Source organism: Peromyscus californicus, unplaced genomic scaffold (genome assembly GCF_007827085.1).
Source record: "Peromyscus californicus insignis strain IS unplaced genomic scaffold, ASM782708v3 Scaffold_1__1_contigs__length_55948999, whole genome shotgun sequence".
Taxonomy (NCBI): domain Eukaryota; kingdom Metazoa; phylum Chordata; class Mammalia; order Rodentia; family Cricetidae; genus Peromyscus; species Peromyscus californicus.
Genome location: NW_026294492.1, coordinates 34446400 through 34466307, shown reverse-complemented (window position 1 = coordinate 34466307; position 19908 = coordinate 34446400). Strand labels below are relative to the sequence as shown.

Sequence of the window (19908 nt, the reverse complement as noted above, 5' to 3'; positions counted from 1 at the left end):
GAGACTGGTCTATGAAAGGATGAGAATTAGAAACAAAGTCTCAGGTGGTACTATCTCCCAGAACAGAGTTGTTATTTATAAGCACATGTGTAAATATGATGACTTCCAAGGCCAGTGACTAGAAAACTAGACCACAGGCCCACGGTTTGGACCCAGCTGCACGCTCAGCTCTGGCGTTCCGATCCAGTGTTCCACACCTGTTTTTGTAAGTCAGACGGACAGTTCTTGTGCCATCACATTTCCCGGATTGCTGTTCTTTGGATGCCTGTTCCCATTTAGATATAATGTCACAGATCTAGAAAGGAAATAGAAAGCTGAGATCCACAGGACTTTTAAAATCAACGTTCTAAAAAGATGAGAGCTTCTGTGAGTTCAAACAAAGAAACCCAACCCAAAAACCTTTTGGTTTTAGCTGCTGTAGAGCTCCGGGTTTAGGATTTAATGATACATTGTGTTTTCGGTCCACTTGTCAAATTGGACACACATTAACTTTGGACTGTGGCCATGCATTTTTACTCAGAAAGGAATCTTAATGCAGAATTGCATGGGGCTGGAAACGGGGATTCCAGGAATTTTTCTTTCATGATTTGGTCCTGAAGAAGCAATTTTTTTCCACCTTGTAAATTTATCAAGATTGGAACAACAAGGTCCCCCAAAGAAGTCTGAGACAAAAGGGTGCTCTCCTTTTGGCGCTGGCTGCTTGGTGTTGACAAGACCTTTTCTCCCTTTATTTCCTCACTCGCAAAATAAGTAGACTGTGTCTCTGAGGGCCCAAAGTTCAGTAACTCTATATTTCTAATTGTTGCCGTCATTCCATGAAAACTTTGGTTTTCGGGTTATTTTTTTGTTTGTTTTTGTTTGTTTTACCATGTGCTAGAAAAGATGTTTTAAAATATCTTTTTCTTTATTTTCATTGGTGTATTTCCTACCGGACCGCACTTCAGCTCTCCCCCAAGGCCCAGCGCTGAAATTTCCCTCTACGCAGAGGGTCACAGCCCTCTTAAACCATTTGTCACCTTCAACTCTACTTTAAGATTCTCGGTATATAAATCTGTTCTTTTCTAAGCAAACTAAAGTTCCGCTCGGGATTCCGCTTAGCCCTCAGGACACTGGGAACAGCTGGGAAACACCAGTGAAAGGAGGCGGTGGGGTGTGGCTTCCACTCCTCATTCTTTTTTGTTTGTTTGTTTTGCATTTATTTGTGTGTGTGCATGGAGGTTAAAGGGCATCTCATGGAAGTCAGTTCTCTCCTTCCGCCATGTGGGTTCCAGGGATCCAGCTCAGGTCTGACCAAGCACCTTCACCCACTGAAGCCGTTTTGCCGGCCCAGCACTCTTAGCACCCTAATATTCAGAGTATCATCGCAATTATCACTCCTTTTTCTCTGTTAACACGGAGTTTGTGTACACAGGTTGCATCTTAAGAAAAAAAAAAAAAAAGAATTCTATGTCCCTCCCAAAAAAGGAAGAAGAAGAAGAAGAAAAAAAAAGGAACTCTACAGCTTTGCCAAAATTTGGCCATTTTTAAAAATGGTACTGATCAGGTTTCTTATATTTTTGGAAAGTTCCTGACCTAAACTTGCATGGACTAATGAGTCTTTTGCTTTTTTTTTTGGGGGGGGGGGAGGGTTGTTTTTGTTGTTGTTCAGTGTGGCTCTTTTGGAGAATAAGATTTCACCTTGATATTTCCTTGAAGACAGTGCTCAAGCTCCTTGCCAGAAGGATCGTCAGTGAACAGTGCAAATCCCGACTGCGTCGGCTTCCTCATTCCAGTGTCCTGGTTCAAGGTATTCAAGAATTCTTCCACTGTGGTGGACGCATCGAACCCAACTACCTAGATGAAGACAGCAGGATAGTTCTCTTAGTGAAAAGCACACACACTGAACAAGTCTCCGGGGAAGCAGGGTGCATATGATGCGTGACGAATGGTAGCTTGTTTCTCCGGGCGCTTTAGCTTTTTGTCCAGCGCTAAGCCGGAGAAACCAAAGAAGGCGACTTCGGTAGTCAGCTTGCTATAAGAATTCAGAAATTTCAGCTTCGGCCAACAGACAGACAGGAATTCAAAACTGAAAGGTCACTTGACAGTCTTAGATATCGTGTAGAGCTAATAATTAGGCTAACCCATTAGAAGCTAAGAAATACAGTACAATATGCAATCCAGATGCATATGAAAGAAAATACACTCATTTTAATAAAAACTTTCCAAAGAAGCATTTGTTTTATTTGATGTGTGTGTATGTGTCCCATGTGGAGGTCGGAGGGTAACTCTTGAGTGTGGGTTCTAGCAACTGAACTCAAGATGGAAAGCTTATGGGGACAAAGAGTTCAATGTGGGTTTGTGTTTAGTGTCCCTCTGTGTCCAAGCTTGGCTGTCTCAGAGATCCGGTCTCTCTGCAGGAGAACCCACCTGATAGATCCCATTCATGAAGTGCACGGGTATGCTGAAGGGCAGGGAGTGATGGTAAGGGTTCCGAAGAAGGGTTGAAAGGATTTCCATCCTCGAGGGTCTGGCCTCACGGTCTCCATTTTGCTGTGTCCTTTCCACACATCGCTGGCAGTAAATGGCATATTTCCCGAATTCTGTCCTGTAATGCAGTACTTAAGATAAAAATCTAAGAATAAATTAAATTAAGACAATCTAACATATACAACTTTCACGGTAATATCAAACTGTTGGAATGTTTATTGGACTCCAGTTTCTTTAATCTTCCTGCATTGCTATAACCACAAGCTGGATTTTAAATTGCCAGTAATTATACAGTCAATATATAATCACTATGTTAACAAATTGAAAGAAGACAATACATAGAGAATAATATGCTATAACAAAACTATGGGGTAGAGTTCTCCACATTGACCCCAAGGCCTCAGCATAGCAGGCAAGCACTCTACTTCGAAGTCACACCCCCAAATTTCCCAGTATTCTCATTCGAAGATCATGCAGATTATTCCAGTGTTAAACAAGAAAAAGAAAATGCCTTCAAACAAGAAGCATAGCCCATAAACAATACACTAAGCAAAACCACTCAAGTACATAAATTACAAGTGGGATCGAGATTTTTAGCTCCCCTCACTTATATTCAGCATACAGTTAAGCACAAATTTTAGTTTGATTCTAGAAAGCAACGTTCCTAAATACATTTATATCCAAGGAGATGTCACCCTTTGCCAGAGGTTCCTCAGCCACTACCGTCTCTAGACTGTATTATGGATGGCGGGGCATTTTCCTAGTGTCCCAAGCTGTTTTTTGTTTCCTTGAATATGTTTGTTTGTGCTATTCACAAGGTCTAGTTAGCACTCTACACGAACCTCGTGGGCTGGGGTGTGCTTCAATGGGTAGAGCGCTTACCCAGCCTTCACAAGGCTTGGTAATTTGATCCTGGATCTGATCCCCAGTACCGCCAATAAAGCAAACAAAAACAGCTAACATAAACCTCTCTCAGCTGACAAAACAAACCTGGAAACGCCTTGGCCAACTGCCTTAGACCCCAGTCTAAAAAGATCATTCTCATAATTGGATTTGAACTATCTTTCTTTAAGAGAATAAAAAAAAGCAGAAGCAATTCGTATACAATTTTAAAACAAAGGAAGACCGTGGGGGAAGACTTCCACCAAAAGAATCCAATGTGGATAAAAGCAGTGAAAGGGGAAAACTGAGAAAGCAAGAGAATTGTGCTGCTTTTCCCATGAATGCCAAGTCATTCATACTTGCAATGTGCAGTCTTCTCACTTAAAAATGTTCTTTAAGGATCATCAAGCTTTCGGAGCAATCTTGCATAAGATATTTATCACAACGAACGGAATGTCTTCCAGGCTCTACGTAAATGGTCATGAAAGGCTTCCTGACCCCATATTTGGTTTGCACATCCTTTTATGAATATACGGCAGGGTTATTAAATACTTAGGATTTATTGGAGACTTGCGAGGCCACATAAATGGTTCAGCTGGCCAGCGTTCTGCCCACCTGGAATCTGCATTCCTCTTCAGATGGAGCTGGAGGAGCCACAGGAAAGGGTGGTGGGGAAGGAAGAGCCCAACGCAGAGTGCCAAGAGCTGCCAGCCCTGAGTAAGGAGACATACCGCTCATTAGAAACCGTGCCAGCCACACAGACACATCAGAGCAGTGTGCCTGGTGGAGGGTAGGAGAGCCATGCACAGCCGGCCTCTCCCACACGCGTAATCTCTTCAGAGCATTTCCATCAAAAGCATGACAGTTCAACACCGGGTCAGATCCACGACGCGCCTAGTGGTACCTACTGTGGACAACTGCAGTACCAAAGCTTCCTAAAAGACTCAGCAGCTCTTTTTGACATCACATGCAAAGATTGGGGACGTCACTCTCTTTTGCTCCTTTCTGTTTTTACTTACCCATTGAAATATAACTTTGAGAAAAGTAGATCACAAAGTAGTAAAAATAAAAACCATATACTCAAAATCTCACCTACTCACTATACATACACACACAAGGGCAAAGTATTAAATATCAACAGAGATTTACTTAGGAAACAGGGTATGTGGGGTTTCCCCCCCTTTGTTCTCCTTCATATGTATTTTTCCTCATTAAACAGGTATAGCATCAATAATTTTAAAAATCTTACATAAAAAAGGTGGGAAGGATAGGTCTTGTCCTTGAGAAACCTAATCTAGTAGGAAAAGTGTACATAAACACATAGCAAATTATAATAAAACGTAATATCATGAGTTAATTTTTTTTTATAACATGGAGGTAATGGCTAGGGGAACCAAGGAAAGATTGGCTGGGAAGGTACAGTTAGGGCTGGATTATAAAGTATAACACTGGAAGGGAAGGAAGGAATTCAGGGAAAGATTGGCTGGGAAGGTACAGTTTGGGCTGGATTGTAAAGTATAACACTGGAAGGCACTCAGGAGGGACAGCGTCAGGTTCACGGTAGAGAGCACTGCAAGGCACCATGTGTTTGCAAAACTCATTCACCCTTGAACAGTGAGAGTTCTTTTATTCACTGCTGAGGATCACGTAGAGAGAAGCTCCTGGAGTCAGACTCTGCCCTTCAGCTTCCAAACCCATTTCAGGCGGTTGTGAGCTGCCTGATGCAGGTGCTGGGAACTGAACTCGGGTCCTCTGGAAGAGCAGTATATACCCTTAACCACTGAGCCATCTCTCCAGCCCGTAATGTGATGGTTAAGTTTTTGAAGCTTGGTTAGTAACATGGGAGAAGTGAGGTTTTAGAAGGTAATATGCACACTGCAACTTTGGTGTAAAAAACAGTGAGAGTGTATAAATCTATATATACTTACTTATATACAAGCATATGATAGACAAGCAAGCCAAAAGGATATACACTGAAATATCAATAGCCATTTTCCCTTTCATACTATTTGTATTTTCAAATGTCTGTACTGAATGCATAGCATTCTTACAAAAAGAAGACGTCATTTTAAATTACATGTGTACATTTGCATCGATATATACCTGCAACGGTCCTGGCTGATTCTGTGGCTGCCTTCGTCTTGTCTGTTTAATAAGCTGACAGCAAATCTCATTCTGTAGCTCAGGGTGTGTCAGGCAGACCTGCAAAGCGCTCTGAGCTAGAGAGATATGGTAGTCAATGGCAGGGGAGTCGACCGCAGCGTTTATAAAAAGTTGGCAGGTCTGAATGGAGAAGAATATACTCGAGGTGAGAAATGATCAGATTGATTTTGCACAAATCATAGCCATTCTATCTTTTAACAATAGTTCTTGTTTAAAACAGTGGGGGAAAAAAGTATTATGATAACTCCAATCAAAACAAATCCGGAGTGGCTACTGTAATAGCAAACCAGGCAGATCTCAGGGCAGGAGGATTTTGCCGAAGATAAAGAGGGTCATTTTATAATGGTAAAGGGGTCACTTCATCTGGAAGACATGATGATTACACTATGTTCTCTAATTACAGAGGTTTAAAACGGATGCTTGCCTCATCCAGCCAGTCATTTTAGCCACCGCATTTTCAACTCTGAAGTTCAACTCGGGTCTGTTAAGTACTTCCATTGCCCTCCTTAAAACTTCCCATGCCCATGTTTCCCTTGACAAAACAAAGTACAGGAGCCTCCTGATGATGCATCATCCTCTATGGTCTTCAAAAGACAACGAGGCCGGGGGAATACGGCTCAATGGCAGAGAGCTATTTTTCATCATCATCATCAACACCACCACCACCATCATCATCAACACCACCATCATCATCATCAACATCACCACCACCACCATCATCATCATCATCATCAACACCACCACCATCATCAACACCACCACCACCACCACCACCATCATCATCATCATCAACACCACCACCACCACCACCATCATCAACAACACCACCACCACCATCATCATCATCATCATCAACACCACCACCATCATCATCACCACCACCACCACCACCACCATCATCATCATCATCAACACCACCACCACCACCACCACCATCATCATCATCATCATCACCACCACCATCATCATCATCACCATCATCAACACCACCACCACCACCATCATCATCATCACCACCACTACCACCACCATCATCATCATCATCACAGCTTGGATTTTCTTAGCGTCAAACTTGATAACACAAAGGATGACATTCAATTAAGTGATTTACCAACATGTAACGATTTTACCTTAAATAGCTTAATGGCCTCTGTCTGCAGAGCTTCCGAAGGCAGTGTGGTCAGAGGAGACAGGATTCCTTCTTTGCTGTGACACAGCGTGGGATGTCTCCATATCTGGGAGGCTGAACACAGAAGAGCAGATGAGCAGAGAGAGAGAGAGAGAGAAAGAGAGAGAGAGAGAGAGAGAGAGAGAGAGAGAGAGAGAGAGAGAGAGAGAGAGAGAAGAGAGGATTCATTGGCTCGGTTCTTCATTAGCCTGATCCTTTAGAAACCAGCTCATTCAGGAGGTCTGGCTTGCTTTCTCCCAAGGGACAGAAAAGAAAACAAAACTCCCAGTGACACTGTTTTATCTCATCCCCAGGCCCCTACAGTTTTCATGTTTCTGTTCTAGAGGATGTGAGCGCAAAAGAGTTGAGTCCTAACTGACTAGGCTGTCATAATTCTACATGGCATCACGTTGCTTACACATGCCAACATGTAGTGACCTGGGAGCAAGGTTGTTTTAACAACAAGAATCTTGGGAGAAAGATCTAGAGAGATCTAGAGAGAAGCCAAATAAGAGGAGATATGAAGATAGAGAGGAACATGGAGTCATTCCTGAAATCAGTATTTATTAAATTCCTACACTACGACTGTGCATGTAGCCCAGTGGCAGAATCCTGGCTGAGCATGTACTATCCTACCACTGCTTAAATATAAGCATAATGTGGTCTCTGTTGGTAAAACACAGAACAGAATCTAGTCTCGAGGGAAAACCTTCTATGGCAGCTGATCTTGAACCCCAACAGGACAAGATCTAGAAATGTGCCTCTAGGCGTGTCTAGGCCTTCCCAGATGGCTTAACAGAGAACAGAAGACCCACCCTGAATACTGGGCCTCACTATTCCACAGGCTGGGGTCCTGGAGTGCTAAAAAGGAGAAGTAAGTGATACGATCAGCCACCTCATACCCCGGCCAAAGTGCCTTCCCCACCACACTAAACTGTATCCCCGCACACTGCAGGCCCAAATGAGCTAACTCTCTCTGCTTTACTGTTCTATTAACGTAGTTAACTGCTTGTCAAGCATTTGATCACAGCAATATGAAAGGTAATGATACACCATAGTTCCAAGAAGATTAATGCCAGTGTAAAGCTACAAATGCTATAAAAGAGTTAAACGGGGAAGCGAACTGGGACTTAATTTCAACTCTGATGAAGCAAGCATCTTTTGCGATTCCACTCTGCACTGGAATGGGCTGGCTGGGGGATCTTCTAAAGTTAACTAGGATTTCATCATGTCATCGAGAGGTGCCAAGGGGGCACCCTGGGGCACAGGGAGCCATGGAAGCAGAGGCAGAGGGTGTCACAGGGCAGAACGTGAAGGATGCCGATGATTCCGGAGCTTAAGAATTATGGCCCACTATGAGCAAAGTCAAGGGGAAGGTGGGCATGCTACAGGGAAAGAGGAAGCCACAAAGCGAAAGCCAAGTGAGGCTGAGGGGTTGGGGACCCGCTTCATGAACTCCAAAGCCTACGGGCTTAGGAACTTACAAGGCTCTCCCTCTATATTTAGCAGTTTGCAAACCAGCTGTTCAAATTCGGATCCAACATTGACACTGTTACTTCCGGCTGCGACAGTGAGATGATAAAGCCAAGTGTCCTTCAAAAGAGAACATGTTAACGCAAGTGTTAGCCAAGATGCCCTTTTGACTTTATCCGAAGGAACAACTTGCAAAAACAGTAAACAAAATAACAACAACAACAAAAACTTGAGACAGAAAAGAAACCACTTTAATTCTGAATTTGTACTTTTTAGAGTCTGTATGCGTGTGGGGAGGGTGCACATATGGGGAGGTCAGAGGATAACTTGAGGGAGTTTGGGTCTCTCTCTCTCCTGTGTGGGTTCCAGGGATGGAACTCAGGTCCTCAAGCTTGCTGGCAAGCCTCCGAGGAGGGCTCACTCTCTTGAGCCACGCTCATGCTATTCTTTACCTTTACTATATTCTACACATGCTTCTTAGAAAAGTAAGATACGATTAAGGAGCATAATACATGTTAAGAGTCTAGAATAAATACAGCTAGCTAGCTAAAATTCTTTTAAGATGTATAATTCTTGTGTTCTAAGAAATACAATGAAGTCTATCCAATGTAAAATTTTACTACCAAAGTAATACATGCAGAATACTGAAGAAATACAAACAATTTAAGGAAGAAAGGAATGCCCAATTTTTCAACTTCCTTTTTTCATCTGTAGAAATACATGTGCACACTGGATTCTCTATTTATTTATTTATTTATTTTTGGTTTTGGTTTTTCAAGACAAAGTTTCTTTGGGTAGCCCTGGCTGTCCTAGAACCTGCTCTGTAGACCAGTCTGGCTTTGAACTCAGAGATCCGCCTGCCTCTGCCTCCTGAGCCCTGGGTTAAAGGCGTGCGCCACCACCGCCTGGTGTGTAGACTGAATTTTGACATAGTTGATATTATACTAAGACAGTGTTATAATGTCTGCATTTTACTAATACTCAGCGTTAATTTTTCAGATAATAGACATTGTCCCATCTAACACTTCTTAGTTAAAAAGAGCATTTGTTATATTTTCTATTTTTTAAAAATATTTCTGAAATAAAATTATTTAAAAAATAATATAGCCAATTAATCTGTGATAATTTTCTCAGTAGATATTCCTTTTAAAGAAAATTCTGGGATCACACCCAAAGCCTTGCACATGTGTGGTGAGCAGTCTACCGCCAAGCTGTATCTCTGCCTCCTTAGTGTATAGTCTCTAAAATAATTAAGGGTCATGATGAGGACAGAAACTCTAGGAACTGGCAGAAAGCCATCAAGCGGACAATGCAGGGGCTTCCCAGAGTGCCCTTGGGCTTTCTTGCCCCCTCCAATACCATGGGAGTGCTTCCCCTACCTCAGGGGAACTCACAAAAATTCTTAAATCTTTGACGATTTGAAAATGTGGCATTTTTCCCATTTTCCATCTCTTCGATTATAGAAGAGTCTAAATTACACTTACTAATCATTGACTGCCTTAGTAAGTTCTTCAGTGGGCCATCTCTCATAATGGAAATATAGGGGTTTGTTTATTTGTTTTTAATCAAACAGGAAGCAGTAGAGACAGACGTTTGGGAGCCTGGATTGTGGAATCAGAGAAATGGGTCTATATCTCAATAGGCAAGTATTCTGTTTTTCCTTCTGTAAAATGGAATAAAACCATCTCCTGCAGTGAGTAACTGTAGTAAAGGTAAAGAGGTCTGCAGAACTCTTTGTCTGATACGTGTGTTCAAAACACAACCCCCAACAGTCAGAATTTATTATGTGTTAAAGACACAGTAGCCACACATGTAATATTTTGAGGTTTTTTGTAATGTATCCCAGTCATATTTATGATCTTATCTGATAGAAAGGATTTTAATTATTAAAAATTTATTTATTTTTGTTTTATTATGTAAGTGGTTTTGCTTGCATGTATACATGTGTACCACATGCGTGCCTCATGCCTTTGGAGCCCAGAAGAGGGCATCAGAGCCCCTGAAGCTGAGTGAGGGCTCTGAGGGTTGCGAACCTCTGTGTGGGTGCTGCGAACCGAAGCTGGGTGCTGTGCAAGAGCAGTAAGCTCGTCACTGCTGAGCCTTGGATTTTAAACTTGTCAGGTCAGGTTTATCAACCACCGCCACAGTGACTTCTTACATGGGTATGTTTCTTAGAAAGCAATTTCTATTCAGAGATGAGATAAGAGCTTTTTTAAGGAAAAATTTTCATTAAATTCTTTTTTTAAAAAAGATTTATTTATTTAATGTATGTCTGTATGAGAGTGTAAGATCCCCTGGAACTGGAATTACAGACAGTTGTGAACTGCCATGTAGGTGCTGGGAATTGAACCTGCGTCCTCTGGAAGAGCGGCCAGTACTCTTAACCTCTGAGTGATCTCTCCAGCCCCTCATTAAATTCTTTAAGCTCTTTAAATTCATCTGGAAATTATTCTTTGCCAAATGTGTAAAATGAAAAATTAATATTTTCCTTAACAGTTAATTTCACCAAAATACAATAAAAGTATAGTTCTACATATAATAAATACAGGGTTTACTTCCTTCCCATCAGTTTGTGATTCTTCCTTTGTCATATATAAGTATATACATACAGAAAATATAACTATTCATTATTTGTTTTCTGTAAACCAAAGTTTTTACTGAAAAAAAAAATGAAAAATGTTAAGAGTCCTTATTCACTGAAAATGTCCACCCTGCGAGGGTAATACTTTTTTTAAAATTATTTATTTTATTTTATGTGCATTAGTGTTTTGCTTGCACATATGTCAGTGTGCGGGTGTGCAGACCATTGTGAGCTGCCATGTGGGTGCTGGGAATTGAACCTGTGTCCTCTGGAAGAGCAGCCAGTGCTATTAACCACTGAGCCATATCTCCAGGCCCAAGGGTCACACTTTTTAAACATAAGGTCCCCGAGGGTCACACTTTTTAAACATAAGGTCCCCGAGGGTTACACTTTTTAAACATAAGGTCCTTTTGTCCTCCACTGTCACCATTAATTTCAATCTCAACACAACTTTCATCAACAGATTGAAGACTGACATGAGGTTTATTTCCAGAATATCTCATAAAATTGAAGGGCATTCCCAGCCCCCAAAAGTATTTGTTATTTCAAGCCATAAAATTGGCTTGAAATCATCAGTACCTGAAGCAGAAAATCTGAATCACTTCAGACCAACCCCAAAGACTTTACCTTTTCATGCTTGGATCCGATCAGCAGGTATGTTGGGCCTTGGTCTTTGGGGTGGATAACGATGGTATAGTGAGTGGATAAGAGACACCGTCCACTGGCTTCGTAGTCTTCATCTGAGTCACAGGACCTGTCCACCTCCTCCACCTTAGCCTCCCAGAGTTTGATCTGACCTAGAGGAAACTGAAGCAAAGGTCAGCAACAGTGAGGCAGGCACGTTCAGTCTCTTCCTGCTAGAAGTTATAATGGTCCTTTCTGGTTTTTACTTCTAAAAAGCATGCTTTAACACAAAATGCCTCACTGAAATCTGATTCTCCACTTTGTTACAAATATAATAGCAGCAAGCAGAAACCCCCACAGTGACGTAAAACAAGCAAGTGGATACTGGACATTTAACATTTGAGGAAAAAAGATAACAAGGATGGATGTGTCAGTTTATTCAGCTGGACTCAAACAGCCGATTCCTTGCTCACGATACAGTAACATTTCAGCCAAAATAATTCAGAATTGATGAGAGGTTTGGTTAAGCTAGTGGACCAAATCGTAAAGTGTAGACAGAGACTCCATATTGTTCACAGAAAAAAATAACCAGGCAGCTGATACCAAGGTCACCTCAGACCCCCATAAACATCTAATGTCCTCAGACTATTTATCAAAGTATATAACTGAGAAAGACAGTGGTTCTTTCCATTGCAATTTAAGGGTAAGAAAACCTTCCTGCAGCTAGTTTTGTTAAAGTTTATCTATTCTTTTACTGACTAACATAAACATGTCTTCCATGTTAGTTATTTAGTATCTGTTTTTAAACTTTTACGTTAGTTAAGAACATTAAAGAGCATTCTTCAGGTTTATAGCTTCTAAAATATTTGGCCACGTTTACAATTGCAGGGAGTACCTTTTTTGGGGGGTGGGGGTGGGGAAGGGTGCGGAGGCAATGCATCACTATATATCTAGGCACTGCAGTCGTCCCCCATTCCTGGGTAATGGGATTATAGGCATGCATCCCATGCCTGGCTGCATGCCCTTCTGTGAAAAAGCCCCTTCTAACCACAAAGACATGTGTTATCATCCATTTTTATGATACATTCCAGGGCTCCGTCCTTGGACTCTTTGTCCTGACCACCTACACACACGGTGGGTGATCTCATCCGAGCCCCTAGCCTTAATCCCAGCAGATGTTAGCTACTCCCAAATGCCTAACTCCAGACTCATGATCTGGACTCAGATGTCTAAGAGCGTCTCAAACTCCCTTCAACAAGTCTACCTCAACCACCTGCTCCTCCTCCCAGCCTTTCCCACCGCAATCGATGACTTCATCTTTCCAAACGTTGGGGCCAAAACCTCTGACAGCGTCACTGACCCTTTTCTTTCCCTGACATAAATTCTGTCAACAAGATTTTCAAAATATATGGTCTCTTTTGAGAGCGCCAGAGCCCCACTAGCCACAGCTGTCCCTGCCCTGGATTAGTCTAACAGTCTCCTAATTAGAGTCTTCCTCAATCCCTTCAGTCTGTTCCTAAATAGAAGCCTCGTGTTCCTGGGAGACAGGGAAGACTGTGTGCCGGAGCTGTTCAAAATCCTCCGGTGTGTCTTGTCTCAGAGTAAAAGCTGGGGGTAGCAGGACCCGGCAGGCCAAAAGACACCTCTTTGGCCTGAAGAGTATTTTGAACTATAGCTATTTTCAAAATAAAACAGAAACACAGGTGAAGTGGGGTACTCTGACTCCCCCTTTTTCTCTTCCAAGGCCGGAGACAAAGCTCCCATATGGAAGATGCTCTTGGTAACAGGCTTGAAAACAACATCCTCAGCATCGAGATGGGAAGCTTATGCAGAAACTGTCGTCCAGCCCTGCCTCGCCTGCTGGACACTTCTCCACCCAGTTGGCTACAAGGCCTGTCCCTGGGCCTTTCCCTGTTTTCCCAAGATACTGTTTGTCCGGTTTCTGGGGGTCTTCACTTCCTGTCAAAACCTCATGTGTCCTACGCAACTAACATTCAGTAAGTTTGTATACTTTTCTCCTAGAATCTGTCCCAGGTCAGTTTAATCCTGGTAATCCAGGCCTGCTGAAAACCCTACTGACACAGAGGTAAAATTTTGTCTCCCTTACAAGGCCAGCATTTGACTTTGACCTACTAGGACCCGTACGGTTCAGGCTCTGTCATAGCCCTCACCTCACTTCCACAATTCTTCTCCTAAGGGATTCCAGTCCAGTCACATTGACTCCATTCTTTCTAAACACCGCAGGCATGCTCCTGCCTCAGGGCCCTTGCATCTGGTGTTCCCTCTGCCTGGAATATTGCCACAAATATTCACATGGTTGCACTTTTACCTCCTTTAGGATCCAATGAAAAGCAAGATCCTACTGGGATCTTGCATAGAAAACAAAATAACATCTACCTGGTGGCTGGATAAAGACGACTTATTAAACACATTATCTTTCACATGGAATGTATTTTTGTGGCTGCACTGTTAACCCCATCCCGCCAGCCATGCAGAGAACAACGGCCCACGTGTTAAATACAGCTGGTAGACCTGGAAGCCTGTGAAAGGGGACCAGGGAAATAACTGGCCCACACGATCCCTGGACCAAGTCTAGTACCATTAACCAACTAACCAGCCAGAGGCTGCTGTTCTGTGGAGCTGATACCATCATTTTATACAAGTGTCCAAGGCCCATATATACTGGCTAAATTCATGTAGTCATAGGGACACTAAGGTGGCACTGAGTGCCCACAATGACTTGTGCCCATTTCACCTTTGACAGACGGCCCATCTTTCTACTTTTAAAGTGAAGATTGCTCAAGGTCCTGGGAGTAAGGGAAGATGACAGTTTAGAAGTGAGTGGACAGGTAAACAGGGACGAATGGATGAACGGCGGTATCTGGGCATCTGACGACAGTCCGGATTCCTTTCCCTCCCTTGGCTATCCTTCCTGGTTGTTCACATCTACCTTTATCTCATCTGTCAGGACGCTGGGAAGCGTGGCAAAGTGGAGGTTAGGAGGGCAATAAAAGAAGGCTTTGCTTTTCCAGTTGTTAGAAAATGAGGTGGGTAAAAGTCACTAAGCGAAAGTTTACAATCACAGCCCAAGTAGGTTATTACCCTGGTTATAAATATAACAGCAACCTACCAAAAAAATTCTAGGTTTTTGCCTAGCAACAGAAAAGTCAAAGGGGAAAGCTTTTTGAAGCCACCACAAGCAAAGTTCTTTCTCTCATTGGGATATTAAGATGCATACATACCTTATCCTCTTGACTGCGGAAATAATACAAGGTCTTCCCAACAAGCGTACACCAGACTCTCTTAGAGTAGCCATGTTTTACCTGAAATTAGATTTCAGTGGCTTAAAATGTCGTTCAGAAGTCTGGAAAATTGCAGTAGAGTTTATATGCTCTCTGTGAAGCTCTCCAGGTGTCTGGTTTGCTCAAGGCGGAAGTGCTGTTCTCAGGGGACTGCTCAAACGCTGCCCAGACGTGCCTGTGACAGCCGACAGCAGTCACACAGCCCACTCACTTTACAGCCCCCTCACACAGCACTTCCCGAGAGTCTGCTGTGTGTCACACACGATGCTTCCGACTAGGACAGATGTTCCCAACGTGTGGGTCGCGACCCCTTTGGGGGGAGTCAAGTGACCTTTTCATAGCGGTCACCTAAGACCATTGCAAAACACAGATATGTATATTCTGATTCGTAACAGTAGCAAAATTATAGTTACGAAGCAGCACTGAAAATAATTTTATAGTTGGGTCACAACAAAATGAGGAACTGTGTTAAAGGGTGGCTGAGGACCTTCTTGTTCTAGGACTAGGATCAGGAGCCAATCTCACAATTAAGTTTATTCCATAGTTTCCTTACTTCAAAGATTTCCAATAACCCGGTGGCTCTCTGGGTTAGCATTTTAATGTTCAAACAAAGAAGACTAAAACCCGAAGAATGCTAGGGATTTCCTGAACAAAAAGAAACAAAAACTTGTTGCTTTCTCCAGAAGGAACCACACAGAATGACACACGGCCATCAAAGGCTGTCACTACGTTGAGGCTGAGACCGGCTCCCCTCAGGCCCATGTGAAGTGACAGAGACAGAATCCGAATCCGAGTCGAGACTGTGTCCAGTCGGAGGTTAAACCGGAGAAACTGATGTGAACGTACCACAGCCTACTTCTGCAAGAGCTCACAGTCTTTGTGGGGACACTGTATCATCTGTTTAGTATCGAGAAGGGGTCAAACGTGGTGGCTTCTGTAGCTCTGGACTGTGGGTTCCAACCTGCCCTAGTCCTGCTCGGGTAGAGGCATAGAAGGTCTATACCAGACAGACACCACTACATCCTCCATTCTACAAGAAGATGAAGAAACCCATTCCCACCAGTGGGCAAGCCTAAGATAAAGCCCTATTCCAATATCCCATTCCAGAATAGTTTGTGCTTGTCTGAATCTGCTCTGAAACTCCACTCCCCTGGCAGTGGTCCTGTCAATCTAGCATTGGCATCACACACACACATACACACACACACACACACACACACACACATTCACACTCCGGTGTCCTCAGGCAAGTGACTTACCCAGCTACCCTGTCATAACAGGATTACTGCACACCTCCCTGGGCTATCATTTGACTAAATGAGATAACATATAAATAAAAATTAATAGTAGCTGCAATAAATGCTTCCTTCTTCCTATATAAATTGTTAAACACAGCCGGGCGGTGGTGGCGCACGCCTTTAATCCCAGCACTCGGGAGGCAGAGCCAGGCAGATCTCTGTGAGTTCGAGGCCAGCCTGGGCTACCAAATGAGTTCCAGGAGAGGCGCAAAGCTACACAGAGAAACCCTGTCTCGAAAAACCAAAAAAAAAGAAAAAAAAAATGTTAAACACATGGCCTCTTTCAAACCCACAAAACCAGCTAGCCTCTTGGCTCTCAAAGCTATGGTTTAAACGAATCACTCTGCCACTAATGTTTTGGTGGATTTAGAATGCTCCTTTTGAAACAACAACAACAACAACAACAACAACAACAACAAAAACAAGTAGGTTTTGTTTGGCAAGGCACGTCTCAGTTAAATTAAATTTGGAAACGTGTATTTACAGAAAATATCCTGGGCTTTTCAGTGCTCTGCAGGACCCTTTCCTTTTTCTTTAAACAGCTCCGAAAGAAGTTTCCTCAAAACCGGAGTGAAATTCACATATTTTGGAAATGATTTATTTTGAAAATGGAACAATGTTTGCGTCTACACCAAAAGCAAGTGGAAAGCTTTACCAACTCCCGTAAAAGCTGCGCTTTAAAAGTATAAACACAGCCCAACTTTACACATACATCTTATATTAGGATTTCTTCACACTCTGGTTCTGAAACACATTTTAACAAAGCCTATCATAGCAGACAAATCCTTACGGAGATGCAAAGACCACCTCAAAGGCTTGGCACACCAAAAAGCTTAAAAACTAATCTATCAAGACCTTGCCTTGATAACAGAAGCCTTCCATGTCAGTGGTGTTAAACGTTGGAGAAGAAGCAATAGATTTCACTCTAAGGCTTTGTCAACACACAAACTCCGAGCTCCCCGGTCTCCTCTCTTCTCCGGCCACCTCATCCCTGTCATACTACCAGCCTGGCTGACTTCAGTATCTGCAAGAATCTCCTGTGACGACACCTAGCCTTTTTAAGTGCTTGTGATGGACCAGGAATTGTCCGAACACACTTGACATGTTGAAATGAAACATATTTCATGGTTTCAACACCCTTGAGGGTTGTCACCACGATTACCTCCCATTTCACAGATGAGGACACTGAGGCACGGAGCCTGTAAGTAACTTATTCCAGGTCACACAGGTGGCGGGTACCACCAGCTCTTCCCCTCCTGCCTCTGAAGCATCTCTTCAGTTGTGCTCTTTCCATTTCCAATAAACTTAGCTGCTTTTCATGTTTCCCACCCCTTGTCCTCACACCCTAGCTCCTTTTTCCCACACTGGAAATCACTCTGTGGTGGTATTATGTTCCCCAAAATATTGTGTACCTTAATAAACTTATCTGGGGTCAGAGAACAGAAAAGCCACAAGATACTTAGGCTAGAAAATGTTAGCACACGCCTTTAATCCTAGCATTCCAGAGACAGAAATCCCTCTGGATCTCTGTGAGTTCAAGGCCGCATTGGAAACAGCCAGGCATGGTGACTCACGCCTTTAATCCCAGAAAGCAGCCTTTAATCTCAGGGAGTGGTGGTAGAAAACAGAAAGGTATATAAGGTGTGAGGACCAGAAACTAGAAGCATTTGGCTGGTTAAGCATTTGGCTGGTTAAGCTTTCAGACTTCTAGCAGCAGTTCAGCTGAGAGCCATTTGGATATGAGGACTCAGAGGCCTCCAGTCTGAGAAACAAGACGAGCTGAGGATCTGGCGAGGTGAGATAGCTGTGGCTTGTTCTGTCTCTCTGACCCTGACCATCCAGCATTTCACCTCAATACCTGGCTCAGGTTTGATTTTATTAATAAGAACTTTTAAGACTCATGCTATATCACTCACTTCTGTAACTTACACTCTGTCATCCCCCGCCGCCCTCTCACTCACACCATTGCTATTCTTTGACCTGCTTCCTGCCTCAAGTCCCCAGATCCAACCGTCTCCTAGTGTCTCCCTTCCGGCCTGGCCTCTTCCTTCTCTGCCAACCTGGGATCCCGGTGTTTGATTGTAAAACAACTCTTACCCCAGGGCCCATGACCAAATCGCATTCCTATGCTCCTAACAAATCCCTTCAACAAGACTTCACCTCCACTTGCCTTTAAACAGTCCAGTGGAGGATGTGAGAAAGGAGAAAGCTATTTGTAGATAGGTATTCTGAGGTGGGATTAGTCATGGTTAACAACTGTTGAGACTGGATGGTGAATCTGTGAAGGGGCATTATATCCTTTACTTTTGGATATTTGAAATTTCATAATAAACTACACACTTCAAACCATCACCTTGATAGGCATGAAGTAAAACAAGTAAAAAGTTAATTGTAGAATCCAGGTGGTGGAAATATGGATCCTTACTGTAAAGATTCTTCCAAATCTATTTCATATTTGAAATTTTATATAATAAGATGTTAGAATAAGTCACTATGCTCCTGTCTCCAAACTGCAAAGTCTCTGCTCCTAATATAGGCATTGAAGATATTAGAGAAAAATAACTAATATGAACCCCAACCATTACAGTTCCGTGAGCCCTTAGTAACACAAATAAATCCCAAATGTCTCTGGCTACATATATCCTTAGTGATTACACCCAATCTTTTCCCCTACTCTCAGTAAATACCTTTGTCTTGGGGAGACCAAGAAAACCAAGGACATCAAGAGTGACCTCACTCCATGTCCCTCGAATACAGATGTTCATTGACACCCCTCTTCACTTCCTTCCAGGCCAGCCTCTCTATCATGTCTTTCCCCGATTCCCACCCGCTCACTTCTGGGTCTTATTCTTAATCTTCCACGTTTCCTAGCTTCCTTCCTCAGCTTCTAAATACAGGGCACATGTCTTTCCCATCCTCTTTGTTCACCCCAGCTTGATTCTTTCTGGTGCCCTGGAGAGTACAGACAGCCCTGTAAACTCACACCCTACACGTGCCTCCCATTTACCCTCCACCCTATTGCAACGTGCCCTCTTCACTGAGGATGACCCACAGACATCCCCCCACTCCTGCTCATGGGTTCCACTCCCAGGCTCCATGACAGTACCCTCGGGATTTTCCATCCATTCCCCTACATCCCCTACATTTTGGAGTGTTCCATTCCCCATCTCTTGCTCTGAATGTCACATTATTTCTTTTCTGAATGATTTCTCTAATTTTCATTGTTCTAACAGTTACTTAAAAGATGCCAGGTCCCCAAGCCTTCCTTTCCCAGCCTGCTCTCTCCTCCAGTGTAGACTGTTCTATTGCCTCCTAAGTTTAAAAACAAAACACCAGTTATTATTACTGTGTGTGTGAGAGTGTATGCTGGGTGAGTGTGTACAAGTCATGATGGACATGTGGAGGTCAGAAGACAACATTGTGAGATAATTCCAGGGATTGAACTCAGCTTGCCAGGCTTATGCAGCAAGCACCTTTGCTTGAATGAGCCATCTTGTTAGCCTGTGATGTTTCCTAGATAAGATGTCTTTACAACCTCAAAACATTGGTTGTAGGGTAAAAAGGGCCAGTGAAAGAGCACCCTGGCCCTGAGACCAGAGCCAAGGAAATACACCCTGCCCCTAACCAACCCAGGAATTGAAATCCAACCAATCCCCGAGCACGAAAACTAACCAATCCCTAAGATCAAACTGAACCAATCTCTGAGTTTGTCCCAAGATCAGGAATTGAAATCTTACCGATCCCCATCCTGAAAATAACCACCTTGGAAAGTTCCACCCCTAAGAAACCCTATAGAAGCCCTATGCCTGTTCAGTTTGGGGCTGCCTTTTTCCCACTTTGGCAGAGACAGCCACTCTCCTGGATTCCTCCCTCCCAATAAATCTCTTGAGTGACGTTTGTTGTAAGGATGCTCTTTGGCCAGAGCAGAGCAGAGCACAGATGTAACAACTT

General features: G+C 43.1%; 1 protein-coding gene across 3 annotated transcripts in view; it reads right to left on the bottom strand.

Annotated features, from left to right (window-relative positions):
* The window catches only part of Plekhh2 (pleckstrin homology, MyTH4 and FERM domain containing H2), a 108764-nt gene that overhangs the window by 22572 nt on the left and 66284 nt on the right, over positions 1-19908 (bottom strand). For all 3 annotated transcript variants that reach the window (XR_008220219.1, XM_052746443.1, XM_052746444.1), the window contains exons 16-24: positions 14600-14680; positions 11361-11540; positions 8164-8272; positions 6642-6754; positions 5452-5631; positions 3964-4061; positions 2407-2584; positions 1678-1833; positions 198-295 (exon numbers count right to left, since the gene is read on the bottom strand). Coding sequence is in view for 2 of the 3 variants with exons in the window: in XM_052746443.1 (XP_052602403.1) it covers positions 198-295; positions 1678-1833; positions 2407-2584; positions 3964-4061; positions 5452-5631; positions 6642-6754; positions 8164-8272; positions 11361-11540; positions 14600-14680 (1193 nt within the window). In the remaining variant the exon portion in view is untranslated. The remainder of the gene's footprint in view (positions 1-197; positions 296-1677; positions 1834-2406; positions 2585-3963; positions 4062-5451; positions 5632-6641; positions 6755-8163; positions 8273-11360; positions 11541-14599; positions 14681-19908) is intronic.